The 18,369-nt window shown below is 40.9% G+C and overlaps 2 protein-coding genes across 2 annotated transcripts; both read left to right on the forward strand.

Annotated features, from left to right (window-relative positions):
* The first annotated feature begins 4,675 nt into the window (after positions 1 to 4,675).
* serpinf2a (serpin peptidase inhibitor, clade F (alpha-2 antiplasmin, pigment epithelium derived factor), member 2a) lies at positions 4,676 to 10,120 on the forward strand. The gene is made up of 8 exons (XM_041952838.1): positions 4,676 to 4,729; positions 4,856 to 5,096; positions 5,808 to 5,951; positions 6,041 to 6,083; positions 6,742 to 6,887; positions 8,217 to 8,359; positions 9,270 to 9,474; positions 9,660 to 10,120. The coding sequence occupies exons 1-8, from the start codon at positions 4,676 to 4,678 to the stop codon at positions 10,118 to 10,120; spliced, it is 1,437 nt and encodes a 478-aa protein (XP_041808772.1).
* A 2,185-nt stretch (positions 10,121 to 12,305) lies between these two features.
* Positions 12,306 to 18,369, forward strand: serpinf1 (serpin peptidase inhibitor, clade F (alpha-2 antiplasmin, pigment epithelium derived factor), member 1). The gene is made up of 8 exons (XM_041951596.1): positions 12,306 to 12,346; positions 14,742 to 14,802; positions 15,038 to 15,233; positions 15,690 to 15,845; positions 16,237 to 16,440; positions 16,611 to 16,750; positions 16,892 to 17,102; positions 17,859 to 18,369. The coding sequence occupies exons 1-8, from the start codon at positions 12,312 to 12,314 to the stop codon at positions 18,107 to 18,109; spliced, it is 1,254 nt and encodes a 417-aa protein (XP_041807530.1). The 5' UTR covers positions 12,306 to 12,311; the 3' UTR covers positions 18,110 to 18,369.

The raw sequence follows: 18,369 nt of genomic DNA on the forward strand, positions 1-18,369 counted from the left end.
TCATTAAACAAAAGACATACTTATATAATACAAATATGAACACCACATTCTGACAATATTTATGTTTAAACTCTTGGTATATAATGTACACAGCCTTCTTCAGTTGATTTATTAATTTCTTTTTTTAATTGTCCGTTTTGTTCTACTTGTTCTGTTTTCTTTGTCTTCTTTTCTATTCTGCTGCTGTAACAGGTGAATTTCCCCAGTGTGCGATAAATACAGTGTTATCTTATTGATGTTTGAGTGCAGCAATCTGGTTTCTGACTCACTGACAGAGGAAGTGACAGTTTTATCCCCCAATGAAAGAACATCGTGTTTTGTAATGGAAAGACTCCACAGCCGAGCTGGGAGGTGTTCATACAGTTAAAATGGTGACATCTGCTGCCAAATCTTTGGTACTGCATTTGTATGGAAAGACTTAACATGCATGACCATGGCATGTCCAAACCAATCTCACCAATTTATTAATTTGTAATCTATCTATCTATCTATCTATCTATCTATCTATCTATCTATCTATCTATCTATCTATCTATCTATCTATCTATCTATCTATTTATTTCATTGATCCTGTTAGGCAGTCTGCTTGGAGTGCAACACTATGTGTAATATTAAATATTTTAGAGCAGTCCACTGAAGTTGAGGGCTCCAGATCAAATCCTCAGATGGTTCATGGCTTTGACTTCATATGGAATTATTTTATCACCTTTTGGTTTATGGACTGGTCACAAAATAAAGCGGTACAGCTAAATTAATCTGTGCACATTTGCAAAGTACTTGATTCTAGAGGCATAGTGACCATACTGAAATCTATGAAGTTATATGAAATACTCATATACCTCATTGACGCTTTAAAAATGCATCATTACCTGTCCATTACCTTTTTCTGTGGTTGCATTTGGCTGAACATGATTGTTTAATGCTGGATTACAGGGTCAAGAGGATATGTATAAGAATGGTTGTGAGCAGCTGGCAAATGTATCTGTTATTACTGGAAGTCAGGCAGCAGAACACGTGGGAGGAGTTGGATTGTTTTTCTTCTAACAACACACTGTGATAGTACTCTTCCCTCAATACTTGTATCCTTCCTTTAACCTGCACTTTGCAATGAAATACTCCACAATGCCAAACGTACGTGGACCACTGAATCTTCCTGTCATGTGTGACAGTATAATACGTGATTGATATTCAATAATAGCATGTTAATGGTCATTTTGTTCCAAGCTGTAACAGCTTCCACACATCTGGTGTCAACCTTTACACAAGATGGTGGAACCTAAAGAACAGACTTCCCCCAAACTGTTGACACAAAGTTTGAAGAACACTATTCTCTAAATTATTACTGTATCATCATCTGGCCTGAAAAGCTTCCAAACATACGTTGAGCTGTATTTAGTCCAACAGTCAAAAACTCTGAAGTCTCAGTTGTTTCAGTTCAGTTCAGTCTTTTTTGTCTGACATGGGAAATTTGTGTTGCAGCAGAGCAAAAACATGGCTGAATGTGTGTCATTGTGTTCAAGGACATCACCCCCGTAAATAAACAGATTCTTGAATTACACCGAGGGCAATATTTACCTCGTAATAAGGAGACTGACATATTTGTAATCAAACTTCTTTGCCTTTTCCAGATTTCAGACTGACGTGGTTCAAAGTGAGTCTCGGCTACTGGTGGTTCTGTGTTGAAACCTGCAGGATCAAGGTGAACAGAAGCAGAGAGAGCTTAACCCTAACTCTGTTTGTTACAGAGCTACATTGTGGGGGCGTTAAGCTGGAATCAGGCAGTCAGAACAAGATAAATACACGCCCACTCCCTCTGCTGAATGTATGTGTAGAGCGCCACGAAGGCCCAAAGCTGAAGGACGATTCAGTGAATCTGGAACACTGAGACTCACTTTCTGTCTAATGCGAATGTCTTTCCTAAAGCCAGTTTAGTTTAGATTTGTTGCTTAATTCAGTTTAGATACGTTTTAGCTAGCTAGCTGTCAAGTTTGGTTTAGACATAAGACAACCTGAATGTATTAATTCTTAAGCTACCGTACATCCACTAGCAGAACACTGATGAAAACTTATCTCATGCATAGTTTTATCATAATTAGGTGATAATTGCTACCTTGGATGTATATCATAATTACAACTGTAATCTTGATTAATGCCCCATTATCAATTGTGTTTCAAATTCTAATGAATAATTCTAATTTTGTAATTCATAACTGTTACATACAAAAGCGTTACTTTCATAATAATGAGATATTCATGATAGAGTACAGAGTCAGGCTACAGACAGTTTACTGTTAGTAACTAACCTACTATTAGAAATAAACCAGCTGTATTTGAGTACACTTATAAATGAATTTGACCTGTAGAGCTAAGCTAGGACAAACTTTAGTGATCTCACACCAGAGAAATTCACTTATTACAGCTCAAGGAGCCCGTCCTCACCAGAAAAATGGCCGTATAGGTTGACTTTGCAAGTAGGTTATTACGTCCCGCATTAATGTTTTTCCAAACTTTCCAAAATTTCTGCATGTGCCTATTGTTAGGCAGTGTAATTATGACAGAAGCAAAGGAAGTGGCGTAGTGTAAAGAACAAGAAAGTCTTCGCTTGAAGGAAGGAAGGGTGGATGGAAAGGTCAAACAAACACAGGACTTTCATCCCGGAGACTGCTGTTTGTGGACCTTGTGAAATTGAAAGTTAGTGTTGATGCATTTTAAGTTATTGTTCTTACGTTACATCATGGATGTTAACAGTAAGGGAGTCATTTCTTCTTTTCCTAAACCTAACCAAGTAGTTTTGGTCCTAAACCGAAGCAAACTGTGACCATTTCACAAGAGTGACAACCTGAGGACGAAGGTCCAGAACGACTGTTGTGGGTACTCTCCAACAGTAATATACAGTATGTTAGTTTGGGAGTAATTGCTAGTTTACCTATTCACTTGTTTAGGTATGAGGATGTGTTGGCTCAAAACTCAACAGCAAAGGAAAGAAAAGTGAATGAGTGATAAATAAAAATAAAACAAGATAAAAATGAGACAAAAATCAAATAAATACAAAGTAAAAACAAAAGCTCTATGCAGTATAGACACCTTTCACTTACACAGATATGACCATGATGAATAACTGCAAAGAGTCTTACCACAATCTGAGAGTCTGACTTTAATTTTACATTCTGTTGTGACCACAGAGTCGTGATCAGTCCAGCGTTGATCATTAACCAGCCAACAGGGGGGCAGCAGTTGTTGAGCTCAGCCACTACGCTGTCCAGCCTACAGAAGGTTGACCATATCTGTCTTTACTCTTATTTTATTCATTTCATCTTTTAACCCCTTTGGTTTCTCTTCATCTGCCTCCACATCATACACAGGCCAGGTGAGTGTGGGCCATCGTTTTTGCCTCTGTTCTGTGAAATCTGCTGCCAAACAGTTTCAGTGCTGCTAAAATAATCTGTATTTTACAAACAAATAATGTGTCATAAAGAGTGGTTTGAATTGCACTCATATAGAGAAGGTGCAGCGCCATAGATCTCATAGCTGCAGATTGTGTGTTTAAATGTACATGATCACATACAAGTTTGGTAGATTCATATAGTTCATGTAGTTCAGTGTATTCTCTGTTGTGTATTCAGCGTATTGCAGCTCAGCCAAAAAAAGATTCTGAAACAGTAACCTTTAGTCCGCTGGTAAACACAGCAGCCATATCTGAAACCTCAATTATGCTAAACCTAAAAGACAGACAGACAGATGTGCTGAGAGATACCAGGACTATGAAGAACAATGTTTAACATTTTAATAGTTCTGGCAGCTTTTGCCTTAGCTGAAAAGCCCCACAGATGACTGTCTGTCGATCAACACTTTGGTCCACGCTAAAATATCTTTGCAACAATTACAGTGATTGTCCTGAAATGTAGACACTCTTGATCCCTTGTGGGTGAATCCTAATAACTAATCCCTGGACTCTCTGCTAGCGACACCAACAGACATAATCTAAAATCACTTCACCACCAATTTCTATCTGGTTTGAACTTTGAGATTAATGCTAACATTCTATGCTAACATACATGCTAAGCTTAGCATGCTAACATGCTAGGATTTTCTCAAGTGCATGTTTAGCATTATCTCCTGTTACTTAAGCAGATAAGAGCAGAAATGTAGCCTTTGTTAGACTGAACTTGGAGGATTTAATGGCTCTACCTGCAAAGCTCCGCAGTTACCTCGTAATTACATCATGGTTTTCAGAGTATATGTATTCAGGTGGTCATCAGTCCTTGAAAATTGTGAAAATTGCCATTTTCAAAATGCTTTAATTTGAAGATAAGCCTTTTGAGATGCAGCGTCTCATTTTCAGGGTGGTCTGCAGACACAACCAATGAACAACGCTGTAGGATGTAAATAGTCGAAGCCCAATTAAACTGCGTTTCTTTTCTAGCATCCTGTCTGGACATACCTATTTATTACATGGAGTCACAAATAAACATTATTTTCTGCTGCTGTAGGTATTCAGTGTGTTTTGTATGATTTGCTCTTTGGTTCTAACACATACAAATTTCCACTGCAAGCCACCTAATGGACAAAAGAGGTTAATATATCAATCTCGTCACTAGATAAAAACATGTCATGTGTTATGGTAATTACCCATATCTGATGATGTCTCTCTGCTTTTCAGGTTGGTTGTTTGGAAATGAAGCTGTGTCTTCTTCTTTTCTTGCTGTGTCTCTGCTGTCCGGGACTGACTGTAAGAACCTCATTATAATAAACTACCGTTTTAAGCACTAAAGGGAAATTGTTTATTAGGTGTTTATTTGACTTAATGTAACAGTACTCTTCAGAAAGTGAACCCTCTTTGACCTCCTGGCTACAGGAGGAGCCCAGTCCAGGAACTTCTGATGTCTCTGGTCCTGTTGAAGAGGAGAAGACAGAGGAGGAGGTTCACAGCTGTGGAGGAGCGCAGTTGTTCAGCCCTGAGGAACGCAGATCGATAGGGGCCGCTATTGAGCGACTGGGTTTACAGTTACTGGAAAAGCTTCCTATTGGTCCACAGCAGCCTAATGTCATCCTGTCACCTCTTAGCCTGGCCCTTGCCCTCGCTCAGCTTACCTTAGGTAGGTCAGAGTGTAATTAATTTTTTTTAAAATCAGAATTGAGATAAATATTCAGCCAATACTGTAATACAGTAGGATTGTTCACTGATTCACAAGATGCTTCTCCATTTATTCGTCCAAACAAGGATAGTAAGACAAGTTAGCAGCTGTTTTTTCCATTTCTTAAGACATACTTTGTCTGTTTGCTAACAGATCGAAATTTCCGCTTGTCCACCACTTTCATTCATCACAGAATACCTCTAAAATTAAAGACCAAAATCAGCCACAACTGTGCTTTAAGATCAATGCTTTACTAGCCTTCTAAGATGCTAACACATGCTTTCGTACCGCTGAGGTAAAAAATCCAGCCTGAAGGTGAGCCAATTCTGAATGCAGTGCTAAACCTGATACACTGAATCTAAGATTTCCTAAAATGGCTGTTTAAACCTTTACATATATGACCTTTCCATGACTTTCCTCTGGTATCACCTCAATAATTTTCTGGGGAGTAAAAGCGCATTAAAACCTCATGGGGCCACTAGGATGGCTACAGTTTTATAGCCTGGGGTCATATTACCTAAGCAGAGAGACTTTAGAGCAGCTCTGCCTGAAGACAGTAATGCACACATTAATGCTACATTGGGTGTTCCATATATGCTCCCCTAATAGTTACCTTAGAAGCCTTACATACCTTAGAAATTATTTATTCAGATCATCTTTTTTTTTTCTCAGGTGCTCGGAACGAGACAGAGAAGCTGCTGCTGAAAACCCTTCATGCCCACAATCTGCCATGTTACCATCATATACTGGGAGGCCTTCTACCTCATTTCAGAAACACATCGTTGGAAGTGGCAACACGCATGTACCTGAGACCAGGTGTGTGTTGAACTGGCAACAGTTTTTAAAAAGTTTGGTGTAAAATCCATCGTTTCCATATTTTCTATTTTCTCTCCCTTCTCTCTTAGGATTTGAAGTGAAGTTGTCTTTTGTTGAGGACTCTCTGGCCAGGTATCAAACTACAACAGGCCATAGACACATACACTGATCAAATGCAGTTGCTTTTTATTAAAAGTCTCAGTTTTAAATATCCTACATGCACTTGAGCTCAGACTGAAATGGTTGATACATTGAGACATGCATGATAAATAGTCTTTCCTTGGTCAGAGGACGAGCAAAAAGTTGGTAATTAGAGATCAGCAAAGTAAAACACATGCGGGCTAAAGCTTTAAGGCAAGAAATTGACAAAAAGGCAGAGAAAATGAAGGCTGGTAACAATGACAAACTGACAAGTGAAGGACATTGAATGAGGGCTACGTATACTGGAGAGCTAACGTGTAACGAGGGAACAGTTGTAGGTGGTCAAGTGATGGTTCTCTAGTGACGACTGCTGGTCATTAGGAGAATGGCATGATCTGAAAAGACGCATGGAAATAGCCAAAATGACTAAGGCAGGAAGAGAAGAGAGAAGAAGGTGGACCATCAGCAGCCATGATGATGTGAATAAAATCTACCACACAGTTTTTAGATAATGGCAGCAAGTGAACGCATTAATAATTTATTGATTTACTTCTTGCATATATACCAATAGATTCTTTCAGTTTTGTTGTCTAAAATTTGTGTGCCATGTTTGCTGTGGAAGAAAGAAATTTTGCCTTTTCCACTTCAGGTACCAATCAGAGCCTGTCCCTCTGGTCTCTGTGGAGGAGGTCAACCAGTGGGTGGAGAACGCCACGAATGGTCAAATCCCCAACTTCCTGGAAAGTATTCCACATGACGTGGTGCTTATGCTCATGAACGCTGTGTATTTCAAAGGTGAACCAGTCCACCAAAGACCACTTGTGATTTATAAAGTCATAGGCAATAAGTGCATAGAACAAATCAGATGTTTCAGCAGGTTGATGATAGGTTGCTCCATTTCCAAATATCAATCATCAACCTCCTAAGTTGATGAAGTGGCTTCATCTCTGTATTGAACAATACGTTGGGCTACTTGACTTAGTGATAGTAGTGCCACTTAAATGCCACTTCCTACACAGATCAGAGTGAGCCCGATGTCTCTCTCCACACAAAAATAACTCTTTGTACGGGATCCCTAAGTCTTCAGCCTGTTGGGATATGAAATCTGTCCAGTCCAGCCTAATATCACAAAACATGCCTCTAGGGCTGTACATATAATACAAACAACAATGAGCAGCATTAGTAAAACAGACAAAAATGCCAAGTGAGATACACAACATACAAAGCATTACAAATGAAATCGCTACAGTTGTACAGCAACAGCTCAATAACAAGGTCTTCTTGAAGTATTTGAAGCATTCACTGTTTGTGTCTTGTAGAGCCAAACAGACCTGCAGAGTAACCTCATGGTGATTGCTTTGAGATATGTTTTCATGCCCCCTGTCAATAGTGAAAACTTATGATGAGGATTGGACGAAAAACAAAATGCTGAATTCTGAGCCTTATTTTATAGCATGGCAGTCTAACAAGCGGCGAATCTTACAATCCTTTTAATCACCACTCAAGAATAAGACCCCAAGACTGTTGAAGTGATCTGCATGAGGGAGTTGCAGCCCATCAGCTAGAGAGAACAATTCCCAATTCTGGGAGAGGGACTGGGATCATTGATCTTCTTTTTAAGATTTTATTTTGCTTTTTGCTTTTATTTGACAGTCACAATGAAGGGAGACACGGGAAACATGGGGAGTGGAAGGGGTCTGACATGCATCAAGGGTCCTCGGCTTGGAATTGAACCGGTTATGTGGTATTCTCTTGACCATTATGCTACTGGGGGACCCCAGCACTTCTTTATAATGGTTGCAAAATGGTTCATTTCAATTTGGAGATCATGGTCCGAGCCAAAAGGACAACATCATCCACGAACAGTATACATACCACCAGACTAGACACTCCTCAGACCAGGGCAGCTCCTTGATATCAAGTCCATGAACGTTACAGGAGAGCTGATCTGTCCTTACCTGCGCCTTACTATTAGCAGAGTCCAATGCTCATTGTGAAGTGTTTCTTATTTCTAAAAATGCAAACTCAGATAAAGGTTGCTTATAAATTCAGGTTGTCAAACAACATTTTTTGTTTTTTAATGATTCTCAGTGATTCCTTCTTGTTCCCCTCTGTGTTTTTCAGGTGAATGGCAGACACGATTTGACCCCCAAGTGACCTCGAAGGGAGTGTTCTACCTGGACAACCAGAACTCTGTGTCGGTAGACATGATGAAGTCTGCCCAGTACCCTCTTCGCCTGCTGGATGATCCAGAACTGGGAGCACAGGTAACACCAGCATTGGCATGGGCGCGTCAGCGATGGTGCTGATACTGTCCATTATCACAAGCAGAGCCAGGAATGCTCTCAAGGATTTTACAATTTACTTTTCTCTTTATTTAACACATGACGTGTAAGCAGTGACACACATCCTAATACACAAAAACAATTGATTTAGTGGATTCTGTTATTGTTTTTATATCTGGACACCAGTATATTATGGCTCTTTTACTATGGCCACTCAACACAGAAAAAAACAGAAGCTATGTTTGAATCCTTGCTCAACATCCCAACCCTCAGCAGACTTGTCAGATTTAGATATACAAATAATGATAAGTAGTCAAAATAGTTTTCCTTCATTGGGTAGTCTCACCCTCACCAGACAGGATGAGAAGCGGGAAAAGACTTACTTACCTGTCTGCTCCCTCTCCTTGAAAGGAGTTTTTGAGTTGGTTTGGGCCTCTGACTAGGATTCCTCCTAGACAACTCCCACTGGAGGTTGTGTGGTCAATTCCGTAAACAGACCCCCAGCACTTGTTTGAGCTCAGAGCTCAGGTTTGAGTTGGTTCATATGCTGAATTTCCCTCATCCTGACTTTACATTACATCTTGGAAGCTGCCAAGACTAGTTGGAGTACCCGGAGAAGGATGGTGGCCCATCTTATTTAGCCTCCTGCCACTAGTAATTATCCTTTGGACCTGAACTATGTTTAAGGTGTCCTGCTGTATAACTTTGACCAAATTTAATTTTAAATTAATTATTTGTCTAATTTATGCTTCAAGGCAATTGCCTTTTTCATTGAATTGTCTTCCTTTTCCCTGTCACTTTTTAAACACTACGTGTTCCAATAGTCTATTTATTGAGGGTTAGTCCATATGAAATAAAAGAGATAAAAAGAAAGTTCTTCTCTCTCATCCAGGTTGCCAGCTTTCCATTCAAGGGAAATACCAGCTTCTTAATTATCATGCCCTTGCCGGGCAGAGGAAACGTTTCATCTGTGCTTCCCAAACTGAACATCTCCGACCTTTACAGACGTCTACCTCAGGAAAAAACAATGCAGGTCAACTTACCTAAGGTGAAGCTACAGTACCGCCAGGAGCTCCAGGAAGTGCTGACCAGCATGGGTGAGAGTATAATGGTGGTGATACCATTTCCAAAGAGCTAAATGGCAACACAGTGGTCATGTTATGTAGCATCACACATTTGATGACCCTAGAAAACAATAGCCTAAATGTGTCAATCCGGAGAGTTAGTGTGATGAGGTTGATACTACTTTGAAACCACTGCCCTCTTTTTCTCTTGCTATCAGGCCTTGGCTCTCTGTTTTCGGGTCCTAATCTTTCTGGGATTTCCGACCATCCTCTGAAGGTGACCAGTGTCCGCCACGCCAGCACTGTAGAACTCAGCGAGGAGGGCGTGGAGGCGTCTGCCACCACTGTTGTAACCTCCATGCGCTCTGTCTCTCTCTTCTCCGTCAACTCTCCTTTCCTCTTCGCCCTCATTGATGATGCTTCTCTTGCACCCCTCTTCATGGGCATCGTCATGAACCCTGCCCCCGATAACAACCCAATGCTTCATGACGATCCCCACGGCAACAGCACCATGAGTGACCAACCTGTAACAGATAATAGTGAACACAGCAACAGGTTGTGCAGTGAGACAGAGCCAGCAGAGAGCAGCAGGGTGCAGTCATGTAGTTCTCCTGCTGGTGAGAGGGAGCAACTGCGGCATGTAAAAAGACTGGAGAGTACCGATGGGAAAAAGAAGTAACAAGAAGAAGAACCTGCTTCAAACCAGATGACTTGTCAAAGGATCAGTTTGACATGTGTGGAAACACCAATTGGCTTTGTTACCAAGAATTAGATGAGAACACTGACAACCACTCTTATGTCTGTCAGGAAAATAAGAAGCAGCAACTTAGCTTAGCTGGGGGTTGGGGGTTGTTGTAATCGTGTGGTTACAATGAATTAGCAGAGACAGCCATGAGAGTGGTATCAATCTTCATATCTAACTCTCACATATTTCCCAAATTGTCAAACTTTTCCTTCAAAGCAGATTCAGATGTGCAGAGGACAAACACCATAGCCTTGCTCAAAAGGCATTGCAGTTCAACATGTAAAAGTACAATTAGCTTACAGTGCAATTATAGTGATCAGAATTTAGTTTTATATGAAAGCATTAATATTTGTATATGGTGATCTCACGTCAAAGGTTTACCAGATTCAATTTCATCAAACTTGTCAGGTTTCTGATGTGATGAAAATGTTAAAATACAGTGTTCAATGACTTTATGCTACAGTTATTAGGCCAGGCAATGCATTGCAAGACAACTGATACAGCTGATGAAGGCAAACAACACACACACACACAAATATAGAAAATTCTCTGAGAGGAAACACGAGACTGTTTCAAAAACGAAAAGTATATTCTTTCCAACAAGTTGTTCATTATAATGTTAGAAGTCATTTTTCTTTGCAGATGTTTTATCTACACTGTGCTAATTTTAATTCGGTATTCAGTCATAGAAAATAAATTTTTTAATGTTATAAATTGTTTGAGAGTTGTTTTATTTTTTTTGTTTTTACTTGTGTGGAAGAAGTTTCAAATGGGTTAAATTGAAGGAAAAAAAATCCAACATTTCCCGAAAATGTCAGGTCTTCTCCCAGAAGAAACTCATTTTAGAGTAGAATATAGATGATGAATATTACTGTCAGCCTAGAAGACATGTAACACACTGTACACCCAAAAAAAAACCAAAGGTAACAATAAAAAAAAAAGAAAAGATACAACCATCTTGAAAAAACTGTGCTTACGCTGGTATACGGATAGTCTTCCTAAATTCCTCTTTGCAGACAGATCTAACAAATGCTTTGCATAAGCTCCCCACCTCATTTGTTGGAACCACTGTCCTAACTTAATCCTTGCTACCTTTAACCTAAACTATTTTGACATGTGGAGCTTGATGGAAATCAGTAGGGAGTGCTGCCTGAAAGTCAAAGTCCAGAGCAAAAATTGGCACTCTTCCATGGATTCTTATTTTTTGTTAAGAAGCACTGAGGTCCTTGTGGGATCCCAAGTGGTCCCTACAATGGACCCAGGGGTCACTTAGATGCCTTTAAAGGTTATTATGGGGTTCCCAGAGATCTAAGTATTTTTTCACAAACTCAGGGTGGTATACAACACTCCTCTGGAGGTTTCAGAGGTCCAAAGGGGGTTCCAATCCACAGTGGTTCCAATGATGTATGAGGCAATTTCATGGGTGTTTTTATGTAATTTTTTTTTATAGGGTTCTAGAGGCGATTTCCAGAGTTCTAAGGATATGCCAATAATCATTTGGAAGGTGTAAGGGGTCATTTGGGGTCCCCTCATGTACAGTATGTGTTTTATTAAAGTTTCTTGGTTCCAGGGGTCCTTCATCTGGGTTTAACAAATGCTTAAGGTTAAGACCAAGACATCTGGGTTCAGGATCATGGTAAATGTAAATCAAAGGTTCTTGTATGGTTTCAGGATTTTTTTCAGAGTTTCTTTGGGCTCTTAAATGATGTGGCTGATTCCCAGAGGTCAGACAGCTGTGTGTCCTCCCCAGGAGGATTAATTTACTATCATTTGAATGAATAAAAATGCCTGAGAGGAAAAATAAATAAACTAGCTCTACAATCTCAATCTCATTGTTTAATGTTCTGTCTACTTACATCAGCCTAAATATTGGCTATGGGATTAAGAAAGATCACATGACGGACATGATTAGTTTGTTCCAGATAATGTCTGAGAGGTTCTTCTCATTGTACAGCAGTTTACAGTCAGACCTCAAACCATGTTTGCTTTTTCTGTACGTTAAACCGTTTCTGTGTGTGTTGCGCGCCCCCGGCCAGGCGCTCTGTTGGCAGCAGCGGGAACGCGCGCGCCGCTCCCAGGAGGCGTCAGCGGGCGGAGGCTCGCCTCATCTGCAGCTGGAGAGAGAATGAGCAACGTAGACCGTCCGGGAGCAGAGGAGAGGTGAGTGCGCTTCTCTGCGCTTTGTTGGTCATTTTGCGCATTTACGCGCGACTTTTGACTTTTGCTTTTTGAGCTATTTGTTCTACTGGAGCGAATTAATGAGAACTAATTTACCGTTATTTTAGTGCTGCATGATGAGCAAAATGAAGCCCAAATGTTTGATGAACCTGCTTCAGTCTTTTGACATTAAGAAAAAAAACAAACCTTTCTGCTCCCTTACTTTATGATTTGAAGAGTTTTATAATTATTTTAAACAGTCAGAAACATGTAGATGAACTTTATCAAGTTCAGTTCACCTTTTCCATCTCCGCTGTGGTCGCTGTGCCAAGAAATACAATCACAGCTGGAGCTTTTCCACCTGACCAGTTTATATAATAGTTCTGATTTCGTGGCAGGGTCAGTCCTCAGTGTCAACACAGATTTCAACTTAAACAAACTTCAGTCTTTAAGTTAGACTACATTGTGTTTGAAATATGATGAAACATGTGAAAAATACATTGCTGTAATATTTGAAGGTGGCATGAAATACATATCTTAACTTTCGTTATTATATTGTTATTCACAAAGGCTTTGCACAGAGGTTATTTGGGGTTAGGAAGACTTTGGTGCCAAGAACAGTGGACTAATTTCAGGGTTGTGTCCTCAACTTTTAAAAACTGTCCGATGTGACATGAGAAAGTTGAGGAGCAGCCAATGAGAAAACATGCCTGAGTATCAGAGACAAATTCCTGCAGCAAACATGCATCTGCTGTGTCAGCTGTTCATCTTCAGTCTGCTGCAGGACTCTGCAGGTCTCCAACAGGCCTGTTCAGACACCTCAGAGATGAAGAGGGGCAACAATTCATACTTCAAATGATATGAGCTGAATCTGTGATGATCCTTGTGGAGTCACAACTGAGTTGAGGATTGCGGCAAATAAATAATAAACATGATCAGGCTGAGAAATATCAGTGGAGATTTTATCAGTTTGAACACTTGTAATGAGAACAAACAGATAAACATACAGCCAGACCAGAATCACTGTGAAAGAAACTGCTGTCTTTGAGCTTTCTGGACCACAGCGCCTGGATTTCCCATCAGGCGGTGAGTGTGTGCGCATGTGTGTGAGTGTGTGTGTCTGTGTGTGTGTCTGTGTGTGTGTGTGTGTGTGTGTGTGTGCATGTGTGTGTGTGTGGTTTAAGATTCAGATGACAGACTTTTGTTTTTGTGAAACCACGACAACCAGGTCCAGATGTGTGCAGAAGGACAAAGAAGACATTGTGTGCGTGTGTGTGTGCGTGTGTGACCTTTTCCTCAGTTTGTTTTACTGGTTTAGACATTATGTGTGTTTAAAGACACCAGAGCAGTGTGTGCAGCTGCAGTTGCACAAAAATGGTGATGAAAATGTAAACTTTCAACACCAACTGACCTGCAGAACTTCTGTTCGTTGCTGTACAAGCTTTTTGCTCTGAACTGAGATTATAATTTTCTCACATAGTTACTGGGGAAACTGTTTTTAAGAGAATCATTGGTTTGGTGATGCACTTTATGTGTGCTCAGACTGCAGACATGATCTGGTCTTTCTTGTGGTCCTGACAGCGTCATCAGTTTACATTTTGTGGTGAAATTTAGACTGGTTATATAATTTTGTGGCGTTGCCCTGCAATTATACAAAACACTGAAACAGTTCCAAGCAGAGGACACATTTTCTCTCATTACTATAATTGTTTTGGGTAATTTCATCCTCTTTTTCACCATCATCAGCAGTTTCCCTCCACTTTAATCATCTTTTTTCATTTTAGATTTGGTTTTGTCTGTCTTTACTGCATAAGGAGAAATTACACACACTTGATGTAATGCAGCAGGTATATTAATTGTATGTTAATGTTTATAACTAGGGTTGGCTATTGAACCTTAGTACTTCTTTAATACTGACTGAAATGTGTCCGTAACAGATAACAAGGTCTGAAAGCCAGCATCAGATGTTGGGTCAGATTCTTAATCTTGTTTATGTTCATTGATCAGATTGTTCCGGATTGGAATCAAGAAATTTTTCTAACATCAAACTATACTTGATTTAGGTAAACGGCTTCATTTAAAGCAGCTATAATTAATTTGGGGGGGTCTCTGGTAGGGATGAGCTTAGAATTATCAGCTGGATCTGCAGCTCCTAATATCTTTACAAAGCTTTATAGTGAGTGTCAGCTCATTTGTGTCATCAGTCTAGACACAACTCTACTGTTTTGGTTCACACTCACAGCTGTCATGGTATCGTTTTCAGAGAAACAGCTGTAACATCCTACTATACACTACTCAGCAGCAAACAGCAGGCAGACACAGAGACGAGCTGGAGGAGAGAAGAGCATTTAGCAGCTAAAGATCCTAATAAATGTTTGTTCTCGTGTTTGTCTTCCAGGATGAAGCGAACAACTTTCCTGCTGGTGTTTGGAGTCGTCCTGAGCTTCTGTCAGGCTCAGGTATCTACATCACCTGTGGCACCTGATTTTGTTTATACAGCATGTCTTAATGATAGATGAGTCTGGTGCTGCTACATTTTTTTTTATCATCAAATCCCATGTGCAGCCCCAGAACAAAAATGTATTTGTCCGTCTCTTACATATACACATACAGCATATTTAAATACATCCATCCCTCAGGCACAGTATAAGAAGCTGCAGATATTTTACTGTTGTCTGTATTGAACTGTTGCAGTCGGAGACCGGAGTCGATGAGACGGGTGGGGAGGAGGAACATGTGGAGCTCTTCACCACACCTCAGACTAAGATGGGTGCCGCTACCTCGGACTTTGGGTACAACCTGTTCCGTGCTCTGGCGAGCCGCGATGCTGCAACCAATGTCTTCCTGGCCCCCATTAGTGTGTCTGCAGTGCTGACGCAGCTCTCCATGGGTGACGACACAAACACACTACAAACTAAATCCAAACTGGTGCTTTGGTTTTGACTGCCATGGTGTTATCTCAGTAAGGGTCGTCATGGTGTTTTGGTGGTGCCATGGTTTTAGTTCAGTTTTGCAGTGAATCAGTTTAAGATTAGGCAGTGTAAAAAACAGTGCAGATAATATAGACAGACACCAAGTTTCTGTCTAATCTAAATCTGGGCCTTGCAGCTAACAATTTTTTTTTTTCCAGGCAAATTTTACACCAAAAGGCAATATTGAAGCATTTTTCTCATATGCACATATGTTAAATTTGATCCTTGCACCTAAATGAGCACCTGCAGAAGGATCTCAAAGATCCTTGACATGAAGGAAGAAAAAGAAGGACAGAACACCATGCTCATAAAAATATGCCTGAATCTTAAGAGAATATGTTGACTCACTTAAAGTGATTCCTTCTATTACCCAGGAGGGTCTGAGCGTGCTCAAAGGCAGCTGTTTAGGGCTCTGAGGTACCACACCCTGCAGGACCCTCAGCTCCACAACACCCTGAAAGACCTGTTGGCATCAGTCAGGGCGCCCGGCAAAGGCCTGAGCACCGCGGCGCGGATCTACCTGGCAAGACGTGAGTTCGTGTAGGGGGTTGGGCAACAAGAAATTGTGTGAATCGCACAACAGGAGCACAATGGACATTAAAGGCATTTTGTTTAGAGTCTGAAACATGTTTGTGTTGAATGTGAAAATGTACCATCAAATAGGTCAGCCTGAAGATTCATCAATCAGGTTCATCCATGAGCCAGTCCATGGTTGACTGGGGATTCCGTATCAAAACAAGAAAAGCACAAGGAAGAACCTTGATCCCAGGTTTCCATGATGATGTAATGCTCCAGTGACTGACAAATTAAACGTGTCCATATGAAATACATCAGAACTAAACTAAAACTTTTTTTTTATCTCGCAGTAGTCTTTTCCACATTTAACTCTTTTTGATGACTGATTAAACCGTCTGTTCTCAGGACTTCGTCCGAAGCAGGAATTCTTCCCGCTTGTGGAACAGCAGTATGGAGTCCGTCCCAAGGCACTGCAGGGAGGAACAAGGGATATGAAAGATATCAATGACTGGGTGGCTCAGGAGACAGGCGGGAAGGTACAGCGCTTCTTGACCACATCCTTACCACGAAGCATTGGAGTGAACACTGTGAGTGCTGCCTACTTTAAAGGTATGTCAAAATCCCCAAATCTTCTGACCATCAAACACTATCAACAAACTATATTAAAATAATATATAATAATACTGGACTTTTTTCCAAACTCAATTTCACTAGAAATTCAGGATCCAGCTGAGGATGCATGAACATCACTAAGGATAGACTTTTCTGTCTGTAAACAGGGAAGTGGGTGACTCGGTTCGGTCAGAGTGGAGCAATGGAGAACTTCCAAGTGGAGGGTGGGGCACCTGCACAGATTGCAATGATGCAACAGGATAACTACCCTGTGAAGATGGGGGCCGACTCAGATTTGAGCTGTGTCGTGAGTGTTTTCTACTCTGAAACATCATCAGCATGTGACCAATTTAACAAAATGTACCACAATTGGTTTAAACTCCACCCGCAACTGACCAGCCGGTAATGTGTGAGTGAGATCTCTCCTGAACGTTTTCCCCTGCTCCAGATCGCCCAGATCCAGATGCAGGACGATGTCAGCATGTTCATCTTCCTGCCTGATGAGGTGACCTCCAACATGACACTGCTGGAGGAGAGTCTGACTGCTGAGTTCGTCCAGGACCTCTCCATGACGCTTCTTCCTGCCAAGGTGTCCCTCACTCTCCCCTCACTGAGGCTCAGCTACTCCACAGACCTGCTGCCGCTGCTCAGCGACCTGGGTGAGTCCGGGTCTGACGAGCAAAGACCGTCAGTCTTTCATGTGGATTTTCAACAGATACAGATGCAGATAAAGTGCCAGTATTGCACAACTGCAGTATGTTCTGTTTCTATCTGTATCTGCAGCTTTATTGCTCAAGTATATCATGTATCTCAGTGTGCTAGCACAGGAATGAACATACAGCTCAGAACAAGGACAACAAATACTAAACAAATAAAGGTTTGTGTTCCATTTTTGTCAGATACCTGCAGGCTGTTGGAGCAGCTGAACAAGTTGGCAATAACTGCCATGTTACATGTCTTTAGATTTAAACTCACCACTCTGTTCAGTCCTTCCATTTATCTCATTCACAAGAAATCCATAAAAGGACCCAAAACAGCACTGAATATATTTTACTCCACAGAGCTCCATTGTCCAAAAACGATTAAAAACACATCAGTGAGCCACACTGTTTGACTCGGTGACATGTTCTTTCATTACTATATACACACACTAGTTTTTCTTTATCACTCAATCCCACGTACACCATCCTGCTACCCACTAACTAAAACATTAAATGGGTATTATTGGCCACTTTTTTCTGATTTCTCTTCGTTCTGTGGTTGTTCTCTTCAATGTCTTCCTCATCATCCTACTCCTTTTCATTCCTCACGTCCTACTCTTCCTCTTTCTTCTCTTGGTACTGTTGCTCCTCTTTTTTTTGGCCTGTTTCTCTTTTCCTTTTGAGTTTTCACCTCCCCTTCTTCCCTTCCTGCAGGACTCTCTGATTGGCTAGCGGACACAGACCTGGAGAAGATCTCCACTTTATCTGCCAAGCTCAGCAGCGTCAATCACAAGGTCGTCATGGAGATGGCACCCGAGGGTAACCAGTACCCCGGCACCACGTCAACAGCAAGCCACCTGTCCTACCGAGTGGACCGGCCCTTCCTCTTCCTGATCCGGGACGAAGCTTCAGGGGCACTGCTCTTCATTGGCAGGGTGGTCAACCCCAAGGCCCTGACAATATAAGACACACACACGCACACACACTCTTAGCAGGTCCTAGGAGGGATTTCAGGTGTTTGCTTTGCGTTTGTGGTGGCAGATGCTTGTGAGAATATTTGATTTTGATTTGATTTTACACGATTCTTTACTTTTCATGTTGAAACATATTAATCTGACAGGATACAGAAACACACTGATGATACTCTGAGTTTACCAAAGCATTGTTTTTTAAGAAATCAAATATTGTCATTTGTGTGAAATGAAATAAACACGACAATGAAACA

This window comes from Chelmon rostratus, chromosome 14 (genome assembly GCF_017976325.1).
Source record: "Chelmon rostratus isolate fCheRos1 chromosome 14, fCheRos1.pri, whole genome shotgun sequence".
In the NCBI taxonomy this organism is placed as follows: Eukaryota; Metazoa; Chordata; class Actinopteri; order Chaetodontiformes; family Chaetodontidae; genus Chelmon; species Chelmon rostratus.

Excerpts from the sequence above, each read along its gene's own strand:
- serpinf1 (XM_041951596.1), top strand. The coding sequence starts at position 12,312 with ATGAGCAACGTAGACCGTCCGGGAGCAGAGGAGAG. Across the intron at positions 15,234-15,689 it reads GCTGACGCAGCTCTCCATGG|GAGGGTCTGAGCGTGCTCAA; the intron begins GTGACGACACAA and ends TCTATTACCCAG. Across the intron at positions 16,751-16,891 it reads ACTCAGATTTGAGCTGTGTC|ATCGCCCAGATCCAGATGCA; the intron begins GTGAGTGTTTTC and ends CCCCTGCTCCAG.
- serpinf2a (XM_041952838.1), top strand. The coding sequence starts at position 4,676 with ATGAAGCTGTGTCTTCTTCTTTTCTTGCTGTGTCTCTGCTGTCCGGGA. Across the intron at positions 8,360-9,269 it reads ATCCAGAACTGGGAGCACAG|GTTGCCAGCTTTCCATTCAA; the intron begins GTAACACCAGCA and ends TCTCTCATCCAG. Across the intron at positions 9,475-9,659 it reads GGAAGTGCTGACCAGCATGG|GCCTTGGCTCTCTGTTTTCG; the intron begins GTGAGAGTATAA and ends TCTTGCTATCAG.